At 38.4% G+C, this 18,108-nt stretch overlaps 1 protein-coding gene across 1 annotated transcript in view; it reads right to left on the bottom strand.

Annotated features, from left to right (window-relative positions):
- MDN1 (midasin AAA ATPase 1) overlaps nt 1-18,108 on the bottom strand; it is a 105,158-nt gene that overhangs the window by 47,384 nt on the left and 39,666 nt on the right. The window contains exons 34-53 of the mRNA XM_074581141.1: nt 17,790-18,023; nt 16,832-17,029; nt 15,179-15,387; nt 14,530-14,652; nt 13,321-13,518; nt 13,122-13,229; nt 11,811-11,999; nt 10,571-10,660; nt 10,199-10,459; nt 9,779-10,049; nt 8,912-9,071; nt 8,494-8,610; nt 7,240-7,448; nt 6,517-6,662; nt 5,430-5,632; nt 4,115-4,335; nt 2,962-3,075; nt 2,033-2,165; nt 1,263-1,372; nt 445-578 (exon numbers count right to left, since the gene is read on the bottom strand). Coding sequence (XP_074437242.1) covers nt 445-578; nt 1,263-1,372; nt 2,033-2,165; nt 2,962-3,075; nt 4,115-4,335; nt 5,430-5,632; nt 6,517-6,662; nt 7,240-7,448; nt 8,494-8,610; nt 8,912-9,071; nt 9,779-10,049; nt 10,199-10,459; nt 10,571-10,660; nt 11,811-11,999; nt 13,122-13,229; nt 13,321-13,518; nt 14,530-14,652; nt 15,179-15,387; nt 16,832-17,029; nt 17,790-18,023 — 3,428 coding nt within the window. The remainder of the gene's footprint in view (nt 1-444; nt 579-1,262; nt 1,373-2,032; nt 2,166-2,961; nt 3,076-4,114; nt 4,336-5,429; nt 5,633-6,516; nt 6,663-7,239; nt 7,449-8,493; nt 8,611-8,911; nt 9,072-9,778; nt 10,050-10,198; nt 10,460-10,570; nt 10,661-11,810; nt 12,000-13,121; nt 13,230-13,320; nt 13,519-14,529; nt 14,653-15,178; nt 15,388-16,831; nt 17,030-17,789; nt 18,024-18,108) is intronic.

Genomic DNA, 18,108 nt, shown 5'->3' with positions numbered 1-18,108 from the left:
ACAAGTAATCCCTGCACCAAGTCTACAATGTCATTGTCAGATTTCAACAACATCATCTTCATGGTCTCAAAAGGGAGAAGGCGAAGTGAACCAACCCTGTGACATGCATGTCACGAGTTCAGGCTCATTAGTGGAGGGAAAACAGGCACTTCTATGGCACAATGAATATTAAGGTCCCAGGTGCATACATTTAGGTAAGATAATTCCCACCTTGAGTATCTGCAGGCTGAAAACCTACATTCCACACTAAGAAATGAGAAGAAATGAGAAGACAGAGCACAAATACAGACACTGAAATAAACACATTTGCCTGATGTAAGACCTTTTCTGAATACCAATTAGAACATCGCAGTTCATTTCACAGTCCCTGAAACTAAAAATAGTGTTCTGCACACTGTCTAGTTTCACATATCTTCCATACTGTACTACGAAAAGTCCACTTACATCATGCATGTCATCATCACTTAAGGCCACTTGAGTAGACTTCACCCAGTGAAATGCAAATGCATCCCAAAGTTCAAAGAAAGCAGCAAGGTTGACCACAACTGCATGAGGGAGGCAGCTGTAACTTCCTGGATCTGAGTTTGGGGAAGAGGGAAAAAAAAAGGGAGAGACTGAATATTCCAGCCACATAACATGACAAGTAAGAATTGGTTTCTGATCACTAGATACTCTCTGCGGTTGGGGGGGGGGAAAAGCCCAAAGAGAATCCCCTAAGAATCAAGGTACCAAAACATATTCCTTCACTATTTGCACAATTCTCTATTATTTCAACACATGTAATATAAAAAAATCCAGAATGAAGGAAACATTGATCAATTACTTCTATGGAACATCCTAACTTCATCACTACATTTTTCCCCTTTGTTTTAGGAATAAACATCCTTATTACATAAAACAATAGAAAGATGATTAGAACAAAAGCACAACTGAAGAACTTGGCTATTCTTACTAGCTAAAGACAAAACGCAATTCCAATTTCTCTCCACCATCTTCCTAAAGTTTAGATAATTAAGAGAGAGAAATGACATGCACTCACTACTTAGTAGAGGCTGGACATAAAAGCTGTAGCATAACGTACATCTAATTCAAGAATAATGTGTCACATATCATATTAGTCCTCATCTGACTCCTTCATTCACACAATCTTCCTTTGCACATTCAGGACATACTATGTTTAAAGTACACATTTCCTAACAGTGCAAATTAGCCGTATTTCGAATTGACCATAGAACTGAAAGGAACAGTGAAAATCAACGCACCTTTGCGGAAATCTAGAGACATTCTTAAGACACTATTTCTTGGCTTCTTGCTGGTAATCAAATTCTTCTCTGTGTAGCTTCTTTTTTCTCGGTCAAGAAATAATACTGCCCTGAAGTGATAATGAAGTTTTAGAAATTCAGTACCATTTTAAAGCCTTTGCCTTATGAGAACAGTGAACTACAAAGTGACATTTGATATTTCACTGTATTATGAAACAAGAAGCAAGTGCAGCATAACTAGTTGCTTGAATACGGTTTCTGCAGAAGCAAGCTTCACAAAGAGCAGATTCCTGACTTTAGCAATCACCAGGAAGGAAAAAGCAGCAAGTTACTAAGCAGATGCAACACCACCACCTGAGGGATCTGTGAGCAGCTGCTTCTTTACACTGTAACAGAAAAATCTGTGTACTATTTGCTGTTATTGGGAAAAGCAGTCCAAATCCCAAAGCAGGGCAACTATTTATGTCAGAGATTTCACACTGCTGCTTCTGCCTCTTTTATGCTTTGTCCCACAGTTCTGGTTTGTCCTTGAAGTACGCCAGCTGATATGGAATGCTGGGAGCCCTGCTCCCTGTAATTAAGTAATTTGGTTTAGCCTGCATCTACAGAAAACAGAAGCAAAGAACTTAAATACCGGTACAAAATCTCTGCCTAGTATTTTAAATCACATCTATTAAAACCTAAAGACATACTTGGCAGGTACCACAAGTGTTTATGCAGCATTGATTACAGTCATTGGGCAATCTTCACAAGCTTTTTTTGTAACCCACCGATTTGCAACAGACTTCAAAAGAATTAGAAGCTGATCTGTGTGTTCCATTTCTGTATCAAAGTTCATCGAATTTCTAATAATATCCAAAAACTGCATATTCCATCTTGGGTCCAGAGGCATCACATGTTCATCTGGGAAGGCAGACAAGACAAGTGGAAACATTATTCAGTGAAAGACCTTCCTTGATCCCCCTGCCTATGCGAGAACACTAGGGAAAGAAAGAAGGAAACCTAAGAGGAAGGCAGAGTCTTAAACTCTCCCACTTGAGATATCCAAACAGAAAAGCATTAAGTTGACTGCAGGTTCTGTAAAACAGAACAGTGGAAGCAAGTTAACCAGTGGTCAGTGTACCCAAAAAGACAGCCTGGAAACTCAAGTCCAACTCCCCTTTCCCCTCACAGTCCAGGCGAGATACCTAGGACTACCCATAAAGGGTGTAGTGTCACTGTATGTAGCTTTCATGCACCTAACAAATTTGGAAAGGAAACCACAGGCCTGAGCTCCCTGTAAAACACTGAGGAAAAATTGTAGGCCTCAACGTGGGCTTCAGATGGGCCAACGCAATAAATGATAAATGCTAGGAAAAAAATGGCATGTCTACACCAGTCAGAAAGGCAGTGGATATATGCATCACTCTTAAGAACACCCCTTAACTCTGAGCTGTAGGAATACACCAGGGTCACAGATACACAGTCAGGATTCATAGTCACAGCACTCATACCTAATTTGCATAGGATAAATAATTTAATGGCCATATTTGCAGTTCTAGACAGCAAGAATGGCTTTATTTCTTTTGCAGCAAAAGCAACATATAGTTAGAATTTAGCCTTTGTTTTGTTACATACACTTCCTAAGAAGGGCTGCAGTGTGTTCAGAGAACAGATAAAGGAAGTACCAATGTCTTATAGCAATTTTTTTCAGAAATACCTGTCATAGTTGGCTGTAGCAACTTGATCATGTTACTGACTCCAGATGAGAGAGGACTGGCATAGAAACTGCCAAGGGCTACAGCACCTGCTTCCAGCTGAATCCGCACTGGATCTGCAGGTGAAGGGGAGAAAACATGGGTGTTCAAGACAGAGCATTTAGTACAAATAAATAAAAATAACTTCAACTGAGCCAGCACAAGCAGCCTGACTCTCATCTGTGATAGCACCCTGGACAGGCTAGTTGCTCTTATTTTGTATTAGCTCCAAGAGGTCTTAAAAGCAGTCAGAATATCACGTCCAAAGAGATAAATCCAGTAATGGGCTCTAGTTAAACTGGTTATACTGCATGTATGCTATAAAAAATATGGTTTGTGATAATCCATGAGTTTATACCTTCAAACGTTCTTCTCAGCACATCTATTTTTGATTTTTTTCCCCAATTAAAAAAAAAAAAAATCACACAAGAGCATACCTGTCATTGAAGAAACTTTCTAGATATTTTCTAGTTTATAGACACACCTGCCTGGAAAGACAGCAAGATCGAGGGGGAGCAATCCCATTCATGCAGGGACAATAGAGTCTGAGATTTCATTCCATAGAAGGAAGATACGCGTGTGAATTACTTGGACTAATGCTTGTCTAAATTCTCCACAAGTTTAATGTCATTAATGTAATTAAGCAATGAATACCTCATCTCAGCTGCCACCCCGAATGTTCAGGCAACACATCTTCAGGAAATCTCAGTTCTGCAGTTTCCTTCTAACCATTTTGTATTTTAACACCAAATAAACAGAAAGTATTTTACTGCTTTTACTATCACTATCGAAAAAAACCTAGTGAAGAGAAAGGCATATTTGCTTACACAGACCAAGAGGTATCCAAAAATAACTGTAATTCAGAGGCAGTACAATTACATGCATGCATGAATAATAAAAGGCAATGTTTAGCCCAAAGTCACCTGTTGTCCTTAATATGCACAACCTGTTTCTGTCTCTCCCTGGAGCCTCAAGGCCCTTGATTTAGTGGGGATAGTTGAGGACTGTCATATCAGATCACTTGAGTGGTCTAGATGTTTTCACAGAAGACTTATGATTTGTGAAAATATAATAAACCAGCCCTTAGGCAAAAGGGAAAATTAAATAATTACATACCAAGCACCTGTGGCAGATTTTTGGCTAAGGAGTTAAGCCATTTAACTCTCAATGTCCAATCTTGATTGGTTGCCTTTTCTATGAACAATTTTACTGAAGCCTGGAGAACTTCCATTTTATCCATCCAGTTTGCATCTATCTCAACAGCATTGAATTTGAGACTCTCAGGATTAGTGGATTGCATAATTTTTTGAAGATCTTGCAGAGTCAGTGGCAGTGTCCTGAAACACAAAGAAGTGAAGTCCAGAAATCAAGGGCTCAAACTGCCAGTTCCAGGAAAGCATATATTTAGACAGTCAAACTACTCAGCATGCAACCACCTTTAGGCAAGAAGGTGGCAATGCAATCATCTCTCCTCTTTTCTTTGTTTAGCTTTAAAGCCAGTTTCCAACTTCAAATCAGTTGGGGGGTGTCTACTATTAGGAACTCACTATTGCCAAAAATTCATACAGTGCCAGAAGTGAACATGCACGGCATTTCACAGAGAAATTATAATTGATTGGTGCACCAGAATGATATGCAAAGGTAAGTTAAAAAAGACAAAGACTTTTTTTTTTATATAAAAAAGCAAGCCTATCATTTTGCTAAGGTTTTACAATTTCAACATTATATCTTAGTACTGACTTCTACAGCTTGTTCTTTCACTGGAAGCAAACCATAATACCTGTCCATAGTAGGTCACTAAGCAAAGGATGCAGGAAGGTTTTGCACCAGTGATGTGAAAATAACAGTTATATTGCTCAAAAAAATCATTATAAGAGTTCTTGCATACAGCCCCTGCACGTGAGACTTCTTTCAAACAGTTCTGTTTGAAGGAGGAAATTTGTTTTTTTCATCTGAAGCCACTGGACCTAAAATAACTGATGAATAATTGTTTACAGGAAAGCAGAAAGATCATTAGTACATTTAAAATTAATTAAGTACTCATTATTTTCTTTTAAAGCTCAGAAGGAAATGAGCGAAGATATTTTTGGGGCTCTCTATTACCTAGGTAAACCCAGTGTTTGCGTTCACATTTTCTGTTAAACACCTAATCCTAACTCAACTCAAACCGGGTCAAATGTACTTTACTGAAGATTGAATAGAGTCAAGTATTTTGGACTGAAGAATAAACCAGTAAATAATTAAACTTGTATTTGTAGTGGCTGCATAGAAGGGTAACAGGAGCCTCAGTTCCAGAGTGTGACTTCCACAGTCTCTACCTACATAATTTGCTCAAGACAAAAGTTTTGCAGGGAACAATGACACGCTACCAGTATTTCACATGTATCTCGTTTCTTACTCATTTATTAGACAAAACGTGTTTCTTGCCTACCTGCAGTTTTTAAGGTTTAGTCTATTCAGACAATACATTAGCACCTGCGCATCACTCCGGACTGTCGAAAGAAGCGAGTCTTCAGCTGCAAACAGACCTGTAGGTAGGGAGTCTGGCCACAGTCCCATTGCTAGCAAGGAGTCACCCCAAGTTTCAGGGGAAGCCAGAGATGAAGCATGCTTCGTAACCAATTCTAACACAACCTACAACAAACAACCAAAAAGTTGTTTAGAATCATATTCAAACATGTACTCAAGTACAATGGCTCAGGAAATTCTTTAATTACATATATTTATTTTGAAATCATTATAAATCAAATGTTCTACAAACACTATATAACATATACGATAAAAGTAACAAAACATTTCTAAGTGAAATGCTGCACAGTTTAAAATAGGAAGTGAATACTGCTGTCTTCAGATGATTGTGTGCACAGTGTTTCAGGCTACAGATCAATCAGTATTACTATCACAAAGTTTCAGCTGAAACTCTTAAAAAACCAAGCAAGCCTCAGAGTCCAACTGGCATATTTTCTGGCTCCCTTAGGCTGCAAAAGAGCAAGCCACTATCCACCAAATGTCCGACAAACTATATTTATCCCCAGGGGATTATCTCAATAAGCACATTCCGGATTGACCGTCTTTATGCAGCTCTCACTCATCTGACCTCTGTCTCCAGTCGTGTGCCACCAGGCTCAGAAAATACACCATGAAAGGACAGGTGACAACTGAAATTCACCATACTTCACTATTCAATAACAAAAAATCCCATTTCTGGAGCTTCAACCAATCTGTTAGATTAAGTTACATGTAGAACTGTACTGCTTACACTGGAGCCAAAAAAGGCTCAGAATCACAAGGATACAGAAAATGTCCCAATGCCACTTAACCCCTCCTCTTCATCACCCTGACAGATGCCTGAGAGGAGGTTTAAAATTGTTTGGTTCATCTCTCCAAGAGCACCATCTTCATCAATGTCTTGCTGAGGCACTTAGGCAACAAGAGGATCTCAAACACTAGCTTCATGAGACAGTATTTTTCGTGTATCTAGATGATGTAATGAAAGCTTTCAAATACAGGACTTTTACCTTTTGATTAATCTGCAGTTGTTGCGAGCGCCCATAAACTTCCCAACAGGCTCTGTAGAAAGCCTTTGCTAATCCAAGACCTCTTTGTATCTGCTGCACAATTAACACAGCAGCCTGAAGCAAAGGTGACAAAGACGACACAGAACCTGAAAGATACACAGCATTTAGGGCGATATGAACGTTTAGTAATTGTCAGCCCTTTAACCCTCTGAGGACAAATACCACTTTTAACCCTGAGGAAGATCCAAAACAAATTAATTCTACTGGGTCCTGAAAATTGAACAGGTTTTTCCCCAAGGTTAGTAAGAAAATCTGACAAGACTATAAACAACAGGTGACCAGGTCAAATTAAGACATCGAACAGCTGTGACGAATGAAACTCACTGTCATCTTGGTCCAAAGAATAATTTGAATAGGCCTTGTGCAAACCCACTATTTTGCTGATTTTCATGTAGAATATATTGCCTTCCCTACAGCAATAGACAACTAAGACTTGCTAGTGTCTGATGTTTCCTTACAAACCACTCCAGTTACCATCTTTTTATGATTTTACCCCGCTTCCTGAGAATGCAAAAAACCAACCCTAAATAACCCAATTATACTTTTATGCCTTTACTTATACCAGAACATAACACAATAAAATAACCAAGCTTTAATATTAAACAATTAACCTAAATACACGTAGTGAGCCCAAGGTGTTAACAAATACTGAACAGACTTTACCTGCTATTGCTGCCTTGGTTTCTGAATGCACAGCCATAAGCGCATCACAGATGCTATCTCCCACTAAACCCAAACCATGCAGGAGTAACTTCAAATCTAGGTTGTCCAATGCATTTCCATCGTTCTCCCCAGGAATGTAAATTTCAATCCCACGATTCCGCATGGCTCTGGATATTTCCCCATGAACAGGATCCATGGAAAGGAAAAGCCTGTTGGATATTAGAATAGAATAGTTCAGTTGGAAGGCACCTACAATAATCATCTAGTCCAACTCACATTCTTCAGATGTAACTTAGGGCTTTAAACTAGCACTCTGGAACCATTAAATCTGCTCTTCCATAAAGTAAATTCATCCTCATAAAAATGGGGACATGGATACCTAGAAAGCTAGAGAAATTTACCGAATTTCAATGAGAAATCTGTATAAATAATTATACCTTGAAATTAGCCACAGATATATTGCATGATTTTTAACTCAGTTATATCTGAGCTATGTCTATTTTATCATTTGCTTACTTACAAAAAAGTTAAACTACGACTCTGAGCTATAATTCAGCAAAAACAGGTTTCTGAAAAGGCAAAGATCTTGTTTCCAATTCAGAGGAACCAGAGCATATCCATCCAATATTCTTTTCATGAATTTATAAGAGTTAGGAATTATACAGAATACTCTTTATGTTTTCCTCCCATCTACTCCCAGAGACTACTTCAGGTCTGAGAGAATACAGACTGTCTGGGGTTTGTGGTTGGGTTTTTTTTGGGTTTGTTTGTGGGTTGTTTGGGTTGTTTGTTTTTTTTTAAAGTTCTGTCACAGGAAGAAATTCAAATTTATGGATGGGATGGAAAAAGCTGGGAAAAAAGTTACGTCCATACACCAGCTTTTGTTACCAATATATCTGAATACTTCATCATCTTCAACATACGTATCCTCAACTCCATTACAGTGAGACAGGGAAGTGCTGAAATCCTAAACTAGAAATGGAGAATGAAGGCAGAGGTATACTGCTATGAATTTTCCAGTGTAATAGCCTGTGCTGCAACAGGGATATAAAGCAAAGCCTCCTAAGCTCTTTATCGTATGCTCATCACAGCATAGTTTTCTTCCTTGCCAGATGGACAGTGGCACCACAGTACATGGCAAACTGAACAGCATTCAAAATACTAGAAGACAGTCTCACAGCTGACTATTTTTCTAAACCTGTTATTTGGTACGAAAAAGAAAAAAAGAAAAAAAAAGGCAGAAAAGCAAAGCACCTGAAGTTTGGATGAGGAGCTATTGTAGGAATTGTGCCATCTATCACGCCTCTCTCACTCATGGTAAGAACGCCTCCTGGTTCAAGTAAAGCATTCAAACGGTCCAACACAGAAGGGCTATAATCAAAAGAAACGTATATGGTTATCAAAAGGTAACAACTTGATCCCTTTCTGATCTGAAATCAACTAGTCTTAAGCAAAAAGCCAAACAGCTAATTATGTTAAAAGGTAACAGGAAAACCATCAACTGCTAAGCTGTTTAAGAAGGAAGACACTCTTCCAGAAAATTTAAGTTACTGCTCCCATGTATTGTTACCAAATGCAAAATGTTCAGTTGTGAGCCACACAGTAAGAGGCAAAGTAAATTAGGAAGGACAAGTTTCACACTCAGTGAAACGAGGCCACTAAAATCTCTTACTTGCAGAAGTTAACATTGTCCATCAACAGCCAGTCTCCAGACTGCAGGGCCTGAACCAACATCCCATCCACCCACTCGAAAGTGCCATGGCTGTTACGGTCTGCAGCCTGGGCCTGCTGCAGCTTGAAACACCGGAACTCTTCTACCAGGTGAGCAAACTCTGAAAGGAAGCATATCTTACATCAAGACTTGCATTACTGGGGTATCATCCTGTTCCATTCAAGAAAAATAGTAGTTATTTTGTTAATAAACATATATACTTCCTACTTTTAAGAGGAACATAACAGCAGAGGCTCCGCACCTTCAAGTAGCCTCCCATGGACAAAATCCATGAGGAGACACAGGGTTTGCAAACACAGAGAAACAGAAACTAGACTGACACTTTTCTCTGTCCCTTGCTCCCCCATTAGATGAAGTCTGACGGATATTAATGCCATATTTTAGACAGTGATTTAAAAAAAAAAAAGGCAAAAACAACCCATACATAATCTGCTGACATTTGTAAAGCTCAGCTGATTAATGCTTCAGAGAACAAATACAAGAACAGAATATCCAAATTCCCTTTCTTAGGAATACAAGATTAGAGCTGTATTGCATCATATCTTGATTAGTTCAGTACAGGACAAACGAGTACTGATCGCTACCAGGTGTAACTACACAAAAAAATAAGCCTGCAGAACCATCACCAAAGTCACTTTTTCAGAAGCTAGGCTGTTACATAAGTAGCATGAAGCAACAGGATTGACTACAAAAACAACGTATAAAACACCCCCATGTTTTCTGAAGTTTTCACTGCAGATTTACAGATTTCTTTTATTTTCTTCAGAGGAATATATAGTCTTACTTCAAAACACCCACCATACATACCTGCCTTTGAGTAAGAATTTATTTTGTTGTTTAGTCGCTGGGTAAGTACAAGTATTCCCTCCAGTTTGCTCACTAATTCAACTGTAACACTTCCACCTCCTTCACCCAGAGATTTGGGTTTGTAATTCAGGACGAAATTGCTCCAAGCACGCAACACAAGTTCAGCATCATCCGCACAAATTTCTGTCAGGAGAAGACTGTCCCGTACTAGTGTGCTCACAGCATTCTCCACTTTTTCCAACAGGCGCTGCCATGGCCTATTGATATCAACCTGCAAACATGCGATTAAGGAGTTAGTTCATCCAGAAGACTGTGGTGCATAAGGCTCCATTTGGCGTGCTTAAACACTAAGATCACAGTGGACTGGCCATCATTAGGCAGGAAGGAGAAATACTGCCTTATTACCAAAACAGTGTTTACCTGTTCAAATCCACCCAGGAGTTCGGTTGTATCCATTGCGCTGTTCATTGCCATGATTTTCAGTCGATGGCCGGTCAGATGGGCCAGCAGCTCAACAAGACTGGTTTTGCCGACAGCTGCCGGGCCCACCAGGATTACCATCCAACTCATGTGCACACACTTCATTATAGACTCCAGGGACTGCAGTGAATGATGCAGAAGCGAGAGACTTCTGCCAGGACGAGGAATGTAGTTGCCACGAGAAAGAACCGAGTAACCGATCTGTGAGGGATGAGAGAGACATGGGTGAGTAATCAAAGAGGCAAATGGGAGTTCAGCTGTGCAAGTTGCTTCCTTCTCTCTCCGCTCACAAAACCTTTGTCAACAGCTTACCTGAACGTTATATGGAGTGATATGAAACTCCCTGGTTCCTGTATACACATCAGCCTCCGGTCCAAAAACATCTCTAAATACAGATATAACCTAAAACAGTTGAAAGAGCAAGAAAGACACTTATCAGTCTTAAGTTTTCCATTGTTCTAAAGATCTACTTTTAAAGTAGCATTCCCTCTCAGCTTCAGAGCCATGTGATAGCAACTAACAGTTTAAGCACAAGCGTCATTTCATTCAAAGTGCAGCAAGTAATTAAAATGAGTGTGAGCTGCCCAGAGCAACCCCTTCATTAACCACACTTTCCTGTGACTTGAAATACTGTAAGTAATGTTTCTCTTTAATAAAATACTAAGGAAGAAGTCACTCCATAAAAAAGGCTCTTTGATAACACAGAAAAACATAATAATGCTACAGAAAGAGGAAAGTAAACCCATGAGAAAAATATCCAGTCGCATTCAGTAAGTAACTTCAGCCTTAGAATCTAATTGACTTTTAGTTTAATATCATTTAAACGTTGTGAAATAAAACAAAAGCAAAGGATGTCTAGGCAAAAGAGGGATAAGTAGGTGGCAAAGATGGAATAACAACTGCAGTGAATGCATTTTATTAGAGGAATCTTAAGCAGCAAGTGTAACAGAATGAGGGGAGCAATCTGACAGGCAGATAAAAGGAGTGGCAGATAAATAAAACTCAATAAAAGAAATCCAAGCCAGAACAATTTAAAAATGCTTCTCTGCTCCTTGTCTTCTCTTTCCTCACAAATATGCATGCAACCCATGCCATTTGTATGATTAGGTTATTATTTAATACAGAATGACACAAGAATATGTGTTTTGCTCTGTTTAAGTCCTTTGTTATTCTACTTAGAATCATAGAATCTTTGTGGTTGGACAGGACCTTTGAGATCATCGAGTCCAACCATACACACACACACAAAAAAAACCAACCCCAAAACAAAAAAACACCACAAACAACCAACCTACAATCTCTGCCACTAGAGCATACTTGCCTTTGTTTACACCAGCTTCCTGCTTTTATACTAGTAGGTAACTGAATTGATATTTTAAAGGACAAGGGGAACAGGTACATAAATTAAACCACCAAATCCCAAACAATGCTATTTTTCTTTTTTAGGAGGTAATACCTATGAATGAATTGCAAGGCATCTTCAAATTTATACTTGGATTTATAGAAATACTTCCTGACAATCTGAAGAGCAAGGAAGGAGAACACAGCTCACCTTTTCTTTGTCTTCCCTGGTTCTCATTCTTTCTCCATATACCAAAAATACATGCTGGCCTGGATCATAACATCCCGGTGACTGGTCAACAAGCATAAGCTGGCACCAGCGGAAAAGATCACGTAAGTTGAACTCCCAGGGACCTCCTTTCTGTCCCCACTTTTTTTCAGCCATTACTTCTTTGTCAATCTGGAAAAAGTAGAAATTAAAAATAAAATAAAAATAATAAAAAGTCTTTTATTCCACTCATGTGCTGGTCTTCCAATATTTTTTAAAAACTCAACTGAACTTCTGCCTTTGGCACTGCTTACAAGACAGAGGACAACAGAAAGAACAAGCAGTATCCATTTTTCCGAAGATGTCAGGAACTAACGCTTGATTTCATTTGTCTCTCCTCTAGTAATCCTCTAACACTCAGCTCAACTTTCCTTTTTTCCTCTCGCACTCTATAAATGAGTATTCAATAAGTTGCTGCCACAAAAGATTTTATGTAAAGCCATGGAATACTATTTTCTCTTAATATTACTGCACTTCTTATTGTTTCATGAGATGAAGATTAAACACAATTTCAGAAGCATGACCATAAATAGAATTCTGAGAATTTTATATCCTGCACTTTGTGGCAGCATCTAAACCACAAAATAGCTAGTAAGTTGATGCCTTGTAATCAATGCTTGTTGAAAACCTTTTATATTAGCACAATTTTAGATCTGACCATCTCTGAATCCTTTGCCATAGACAAATCCTATCAGGAAAGATTTTCCTTTTATTGGTCTCTCAGTGATCCAGAAGAATGATGCATACCCTTAAAAGCTTCTGCTTCTGTAAAGGTCAGATGCTGCTTTTACTAACAACATTGCACAATAAAGAGCAGATTAAAAATTCAGACCAGAAACAGAAATACACATTTCAGTTCTTGTTAAGATATAACTAATTTTGTTTGTGCTTCAAGAATAATCCATATGTGTAGAAACACATTATTTTCTCAATTCAGTTCACCAAGCTAACAAATCATAACGGTTTCCACCTTTTGTAAAATAAAGCCCTTTATAAATAAATAAATAAATAAAATCTTCTGTGAAAAATAATGCCTCCTCAGTTATCAACCAAATATCTGATTGTAGTGGTAAAAGAATTCAGGTGATATTTAGTGGTGTTCTTTATTTTCTTTTGCATATATATCCATTCCTCTTTTTCACCCATGCACTTCTCTATAAAAGTGTTTGGAAATATAATATTAGACTTTTTTTTTTTTTAATCTTACTGCATTCTGCCTACTTCCACACAAAATAAATTAAAATACATATTTACCTTGTTATTGAAAGCAACCATTTTAGCAATAATACTTTTATCAATAGCAGGAAACAGTGTATTCCCAATAAACTCCATATCTTCTGCTGACAGTGGATCAACATACACCTGTAGAATAAAGAGCATGCTGAGTGTTGATACAGTCAGAAAACTATGAGACAGGATAATGACATAGTTTAAACCGAACAAATAAGCTTGCCTGTGTAAATCTATTAAGAAAGGACTTGGGCAGACCCTTTCTTCCACCTCCTTGTCTGTATGGATTCTGGCATCCAAAAATCTTAGTCTTCTTGTGCTGTACATGAAAATTCATTCCCAATTCTGGAACATAAATCTCCGCTCTGTGGTCAAAGCATGCGTTTAGCCCCTCTAATACAGACTGAGAAGCCAGATTCAACTGAGGACAAAAATAAGGATACAACATTAATGCTCCACAAAACACTTCAGCATAATCTCTAGTTTAACAGGCTGGGATACACAGAAGGTAAAATTCAATTTCCTTGCAGTTCCAGCACTGTTATATGGGATTACCTCCAGCTAGACTGTTATTACAGTGGTGCAACAAAACTAACACTAACAGTTTTCCTTATGTGCACTTGCTATTTGTACTGTGTTTTCACCATGATAACAAAACAATTCTCCATTGTAAAATCTGCATGTTCAAGGTGTTTCTTCTGAACTTATGTTCATATATTTGTGGCATCCGGAGTGTTTTGTTTGCTTGTTTGTTTTTTTAAATGAAGGCAGTCTGGGTTATTTAAGTATCATGGTTGTATAGAGTGGTATTCTTCACAATAGGAAAAAGGCATACAAATAGCTACACTCAACAATAATTAGAACACACGTTGTCAGGAAGTGAGCTCTGTGCACACATATGCTCCAAAGCATTTACTACTTGGTACATGAAAAAACCTGTGGTGGCAGGATAGTTTACACTGGCAAAATGGAACTCTTCATCTCAATTAAATCAGTAGTCAACACAATATATTAGTTTGAGCAAAACACCTTCTATTTCAGTGAAATTATATCCATACAAGAGCATGTGTGCCAAAACTTCTGTTGACACTCTTTCAAAAAAAACCAAAAAAAACTTTCAAATGTAAATCAAACCTATCCTCAGTTTTCTGCACTAATTTAGGCAGATTCAATCCTTGTTCCCATGTCTAAAAGAGGTCTGGCCAAAGCTGGTCTTTTACACTCCCTCTATGGAGGGCGAAAGGGCAGAGAGACTTAGTAGAGGGATATTAATTTTCTCATGAGCAGAATGATCACTGTCAATGGTGCACTGGATATACATAACTAAAATTAAGCAAAATTTATTTTATCAACCCTCAAAAGGTATTTATCCTACATGCCAAATCATCACCTCCGCTCTTCCATTTTATTTGTGCTCCAAACTTGATTTTACCTCATCTAATACAATCCAGTGTCCAGCCTTTAATGCTGCTAGTAGTGGTCCATCACGCCAGGCAAATTCTCCTCCCTTCCCACCTTCAACAGGCAAGTCTGTGCCAAACAAGTCTGTCACATCCTTTGGGAGCAGAGAATGGGAAGGAAAAAAATAAATCACAAAACTCCACAAAAGTTTGTAAACAACCTTTGTTGAACTTTACCTCACATTTCCTCCCTCCCCTTTAAATAGAGCTAAAATGTAGGTATTAAATTTCACTAAGTCACTAAAAGCTTTTCCATGATAAGACTCCAGTGACCAGCTACTATATTTAACAACAACAAAATTTAAATTGGAACAGAAAAGCTAAAAAGCCTTAAAGCTGTTTTCAAGTAGCTTTGCAGAAGGCAAGAAAAACACTGTAGACAAAGATACACATGTCTTCACTTGAAAAGAACAGAAAAATCTGGGAATTGGCACTTGCTCACAGAAGCTAACTGCTCTTTCTGGTTCCCCCTTTCCCATTTAGTTCTATCTTAAGACCAAGAAGGAAAAAATGACATTTCAGATTCAGTGCCAAAGTTAAAAAGAACTACACTTTTTAAGTTAAACAAAAACCTCCTCCCTGCAGTGAACGCTAAGTTACAAAGATAATACTTTATTCTACCGTTTGCTCAGATAGGTTGATTCGAACAAGACAGTTTCCCGAGGCTTTTGCCAGGGCAGCAACTAGACTGGTCTTGCCCACACCTGGTGACCCCTCCAACAAAATAGGTTTGTTAAGCTGCAGGGCTCTTAAGAGTCTTTGTGCATTCACTGCTGTAGTCCCGGCATTTAGAGCATAATCTGTAATGCTGTTTCTCTGGAGAACGGGGCCTAAAACAAAGAAAAGATAAACCAGAAAACAATTAAACCAGAATGTTTATGCTGGACCTGCTGACAGTATGCTTCTGAACGAGATCATTCTGTCTGTTAATTGCTGATCTTGATAGAGCAAGCAGTGTAGATCAAGCTCACATCCCATCCTCAGAGATCAGGCACATATACTTTCCATTTGACTCACAGCTGTGTCTCAGCCCACCTCCACGTATTTATGTGGAATTTTACAAAAAGCATAAGAATATGCAATGCATTTTGCCATGAAACTTCGACACTTCCTGACTCATGGCCTAAACTAAAGATCTATCACTGGAAAATCATAAATCTGCCCTTGCGCTTCAGACACATGCATCTAAAATTTTTGCAGCTTTTGGAAGTTTGGCACTGAAAGATACAATTCAGTCATGTTACAGAACAACATATTAATCCGTTCCATACGCTGCTAGTTGCGTGAAGGACGAGTGCTTTAATTAAAGCGCGCTGCTAGGCACGCATTTTCTTTACTGCTGTTATGACATACAGCGAGGAGAGAGTACAGAGCTTGTCTGACAAATTCCAGGCAGTATTAGCTCACTGGGACATCACTCCCCAAATTCTGTAATACAGCATTGCTTGGGTATACAAGATATTAATCACCAGTTAATCTGACACATCTTGATACCTGTTTAGTATGAAAGAGATCCTTTCTTTTGTGATCTAATTAGCCGAGGGAAACTAAACAATTTACAAAGAAGCATTACCTTGTAGTTTTATGCACGGCTAACACAACCCATGAATATCAACATATTCAAAAATGAATGACTTATATAGCACTAGGAACACATAGTTCCATGTACTAAAAACTAACCAGCTGAACTAGAAAGCTCATAGTCATCACTTTTTAGTCCCCTCACTGTATTTTAAGGGTAGAAAGCAATATTTGTATAATTCCATTTGCATAATTTGCCACACGAGGAACTGAAAATGCAGGGACTAAGTAATTTTGCAAGAACTGCAGTGAATCTTTGAGCGGCTACAGCAAACCAAGGTATTAGTCCCCATTCTGTTTAGCACTGTACCCAGGAACTCTGCTTCCCATGCTTTGCACAAGGCCCAGGATGAACTGTAGCTTTAGTTAGTGGAACTTAGCAGACCTTCAGACCACGCAAAGTGATGGAAAGTTACAACTTGAAATAAAAGAAGCTTTGTTACGCCAAAACAATCTACTAAAATTAGGCCATTAACCAGTAATTTTAAAAAGTCAAAGAAAGCAATTAACAGAGGTGTCATCTTAATAAATGTGATCGAGTTGCAATCAACACACTTGGGGGCAAAAAAGGCTTGAGAACTATAAATTGTTCTGTAATGGCTCAGATATCCTACTTAAATTTAGTCAATAACAGAACTACTGGGAATAAAACCCACAAAATAAATGTCCACCCACTCCCACAAAGTCTCTTGCCTCTTGGAATAAAAAAGGGGTGGATTCCCATAAAGTTGTCCATCCACACAAACTGTTTCTCCTTTGTTCTGTCATAAATCTTTAGTTCATTCTTCTGATAATCAGTCAGCTCCAGGAATTGACTCATTTTCTCACATAAGAATGTCAGGCATTTTTCACGAGCTAATGAAGCTGTATCAGCTGAGCAGGATGTTGTACCTGTAATTGGAAAAGTTAAGCGTGCTTTAGAAATATAACTAGGCACGTTCGTCTTATGACTAAGGAACTCAATTCATGCACAGATGCCATTTTTGTGCAGTATTGCTGTTTCAGGTTTATATTTCATGTTAGTGCTTTTGCTTGCCAGTGCTTCCAGAACTATTTACCATGGACAAATTGTTCTGCGAGCAACAGAATTAAGGACACCTTAGTTCCAAAACCCTTTCTTCTACCATCACTATCATTCTGATCCCTTGCCATAGCCCCCTCAGGCCTTTTTTTCCCCTCTGCATTTCTGTGGCTTTTCACTATTTCCGCACTCCCATATCTCCTATTTATCATTTGGGCCAGTGGCCAAACATGCAAAGATGCGTTCTTATCTATGCACATCATACAAGCTAGCAAGCAAAGGTGATGACATGTGGGGTGAGAGAGAGAGAATAATGTGGTCATGTAATTAAGTAGCATACCAGCTCAGAAAACTCAGTAAAAAACACAGGCTTTCTTAATTTGTGTGCTAGCCTTTGTAATATTATTATCACTACTGTAATTTACTTAAGCTTGTGGTATTATTCAAACTCTTGCTACTGAAAGCACAAAAAAGGCATATGAAGAACAGGATATTGTTAAACGGAAGTGAAAATTTCTCCCATAAAAGTTCTATGCTGCCCAAAGCATTTTGTTTGCATTCTACTCAAACATATTAGTACAAATATATACCTTCATATTTTTTCCTACCAAATGAGCACTGAAGACTTACCTGATCCTATTCCATCAATGTATACCAAACATGCAGCATGGATAAAAGACATCATTGGAGAAATGTACAGAAGGCTATATTCCTTGTCAGAATTTGAGTCTTCATCCTCGACCGTGACATTCATAAAATTAACCCATGACAAAACGTCTCGCACACTGAGAATACACTGGCGACCAAACTCTTGATTAGTCAGCCACTCAACAAAGTCCATCATGAGCTCTGCTATGTCTGACCCTGAAAAGAAGAGTCAAAAAAATCAATGTTAGTTATCAAATAATTTTATTGGTCCCATCTACTACATTGTTGTATAATAAGCATC

The sequence above is a fragment of the Larus michahellis genome, chromosome 3 (genome assembly GCF_964199755.1).
Source record: "Larus michahellis chromosome 3, bLarMic1.1, whole genome shotgun sequence".
In the NCBI taxonomy this organism is placed as follows: domain Eukaryota; kingdom Metazoa; phylum Chordata; class Aves; order Charadriiformes; family Laridae; genus Larus; species Larus michahellis.
The sequence above is the reverse complement of the archived record's forward strand: the minus strand, read 5'-3'. Positions and strand labels throughout refer to the sequence as shown.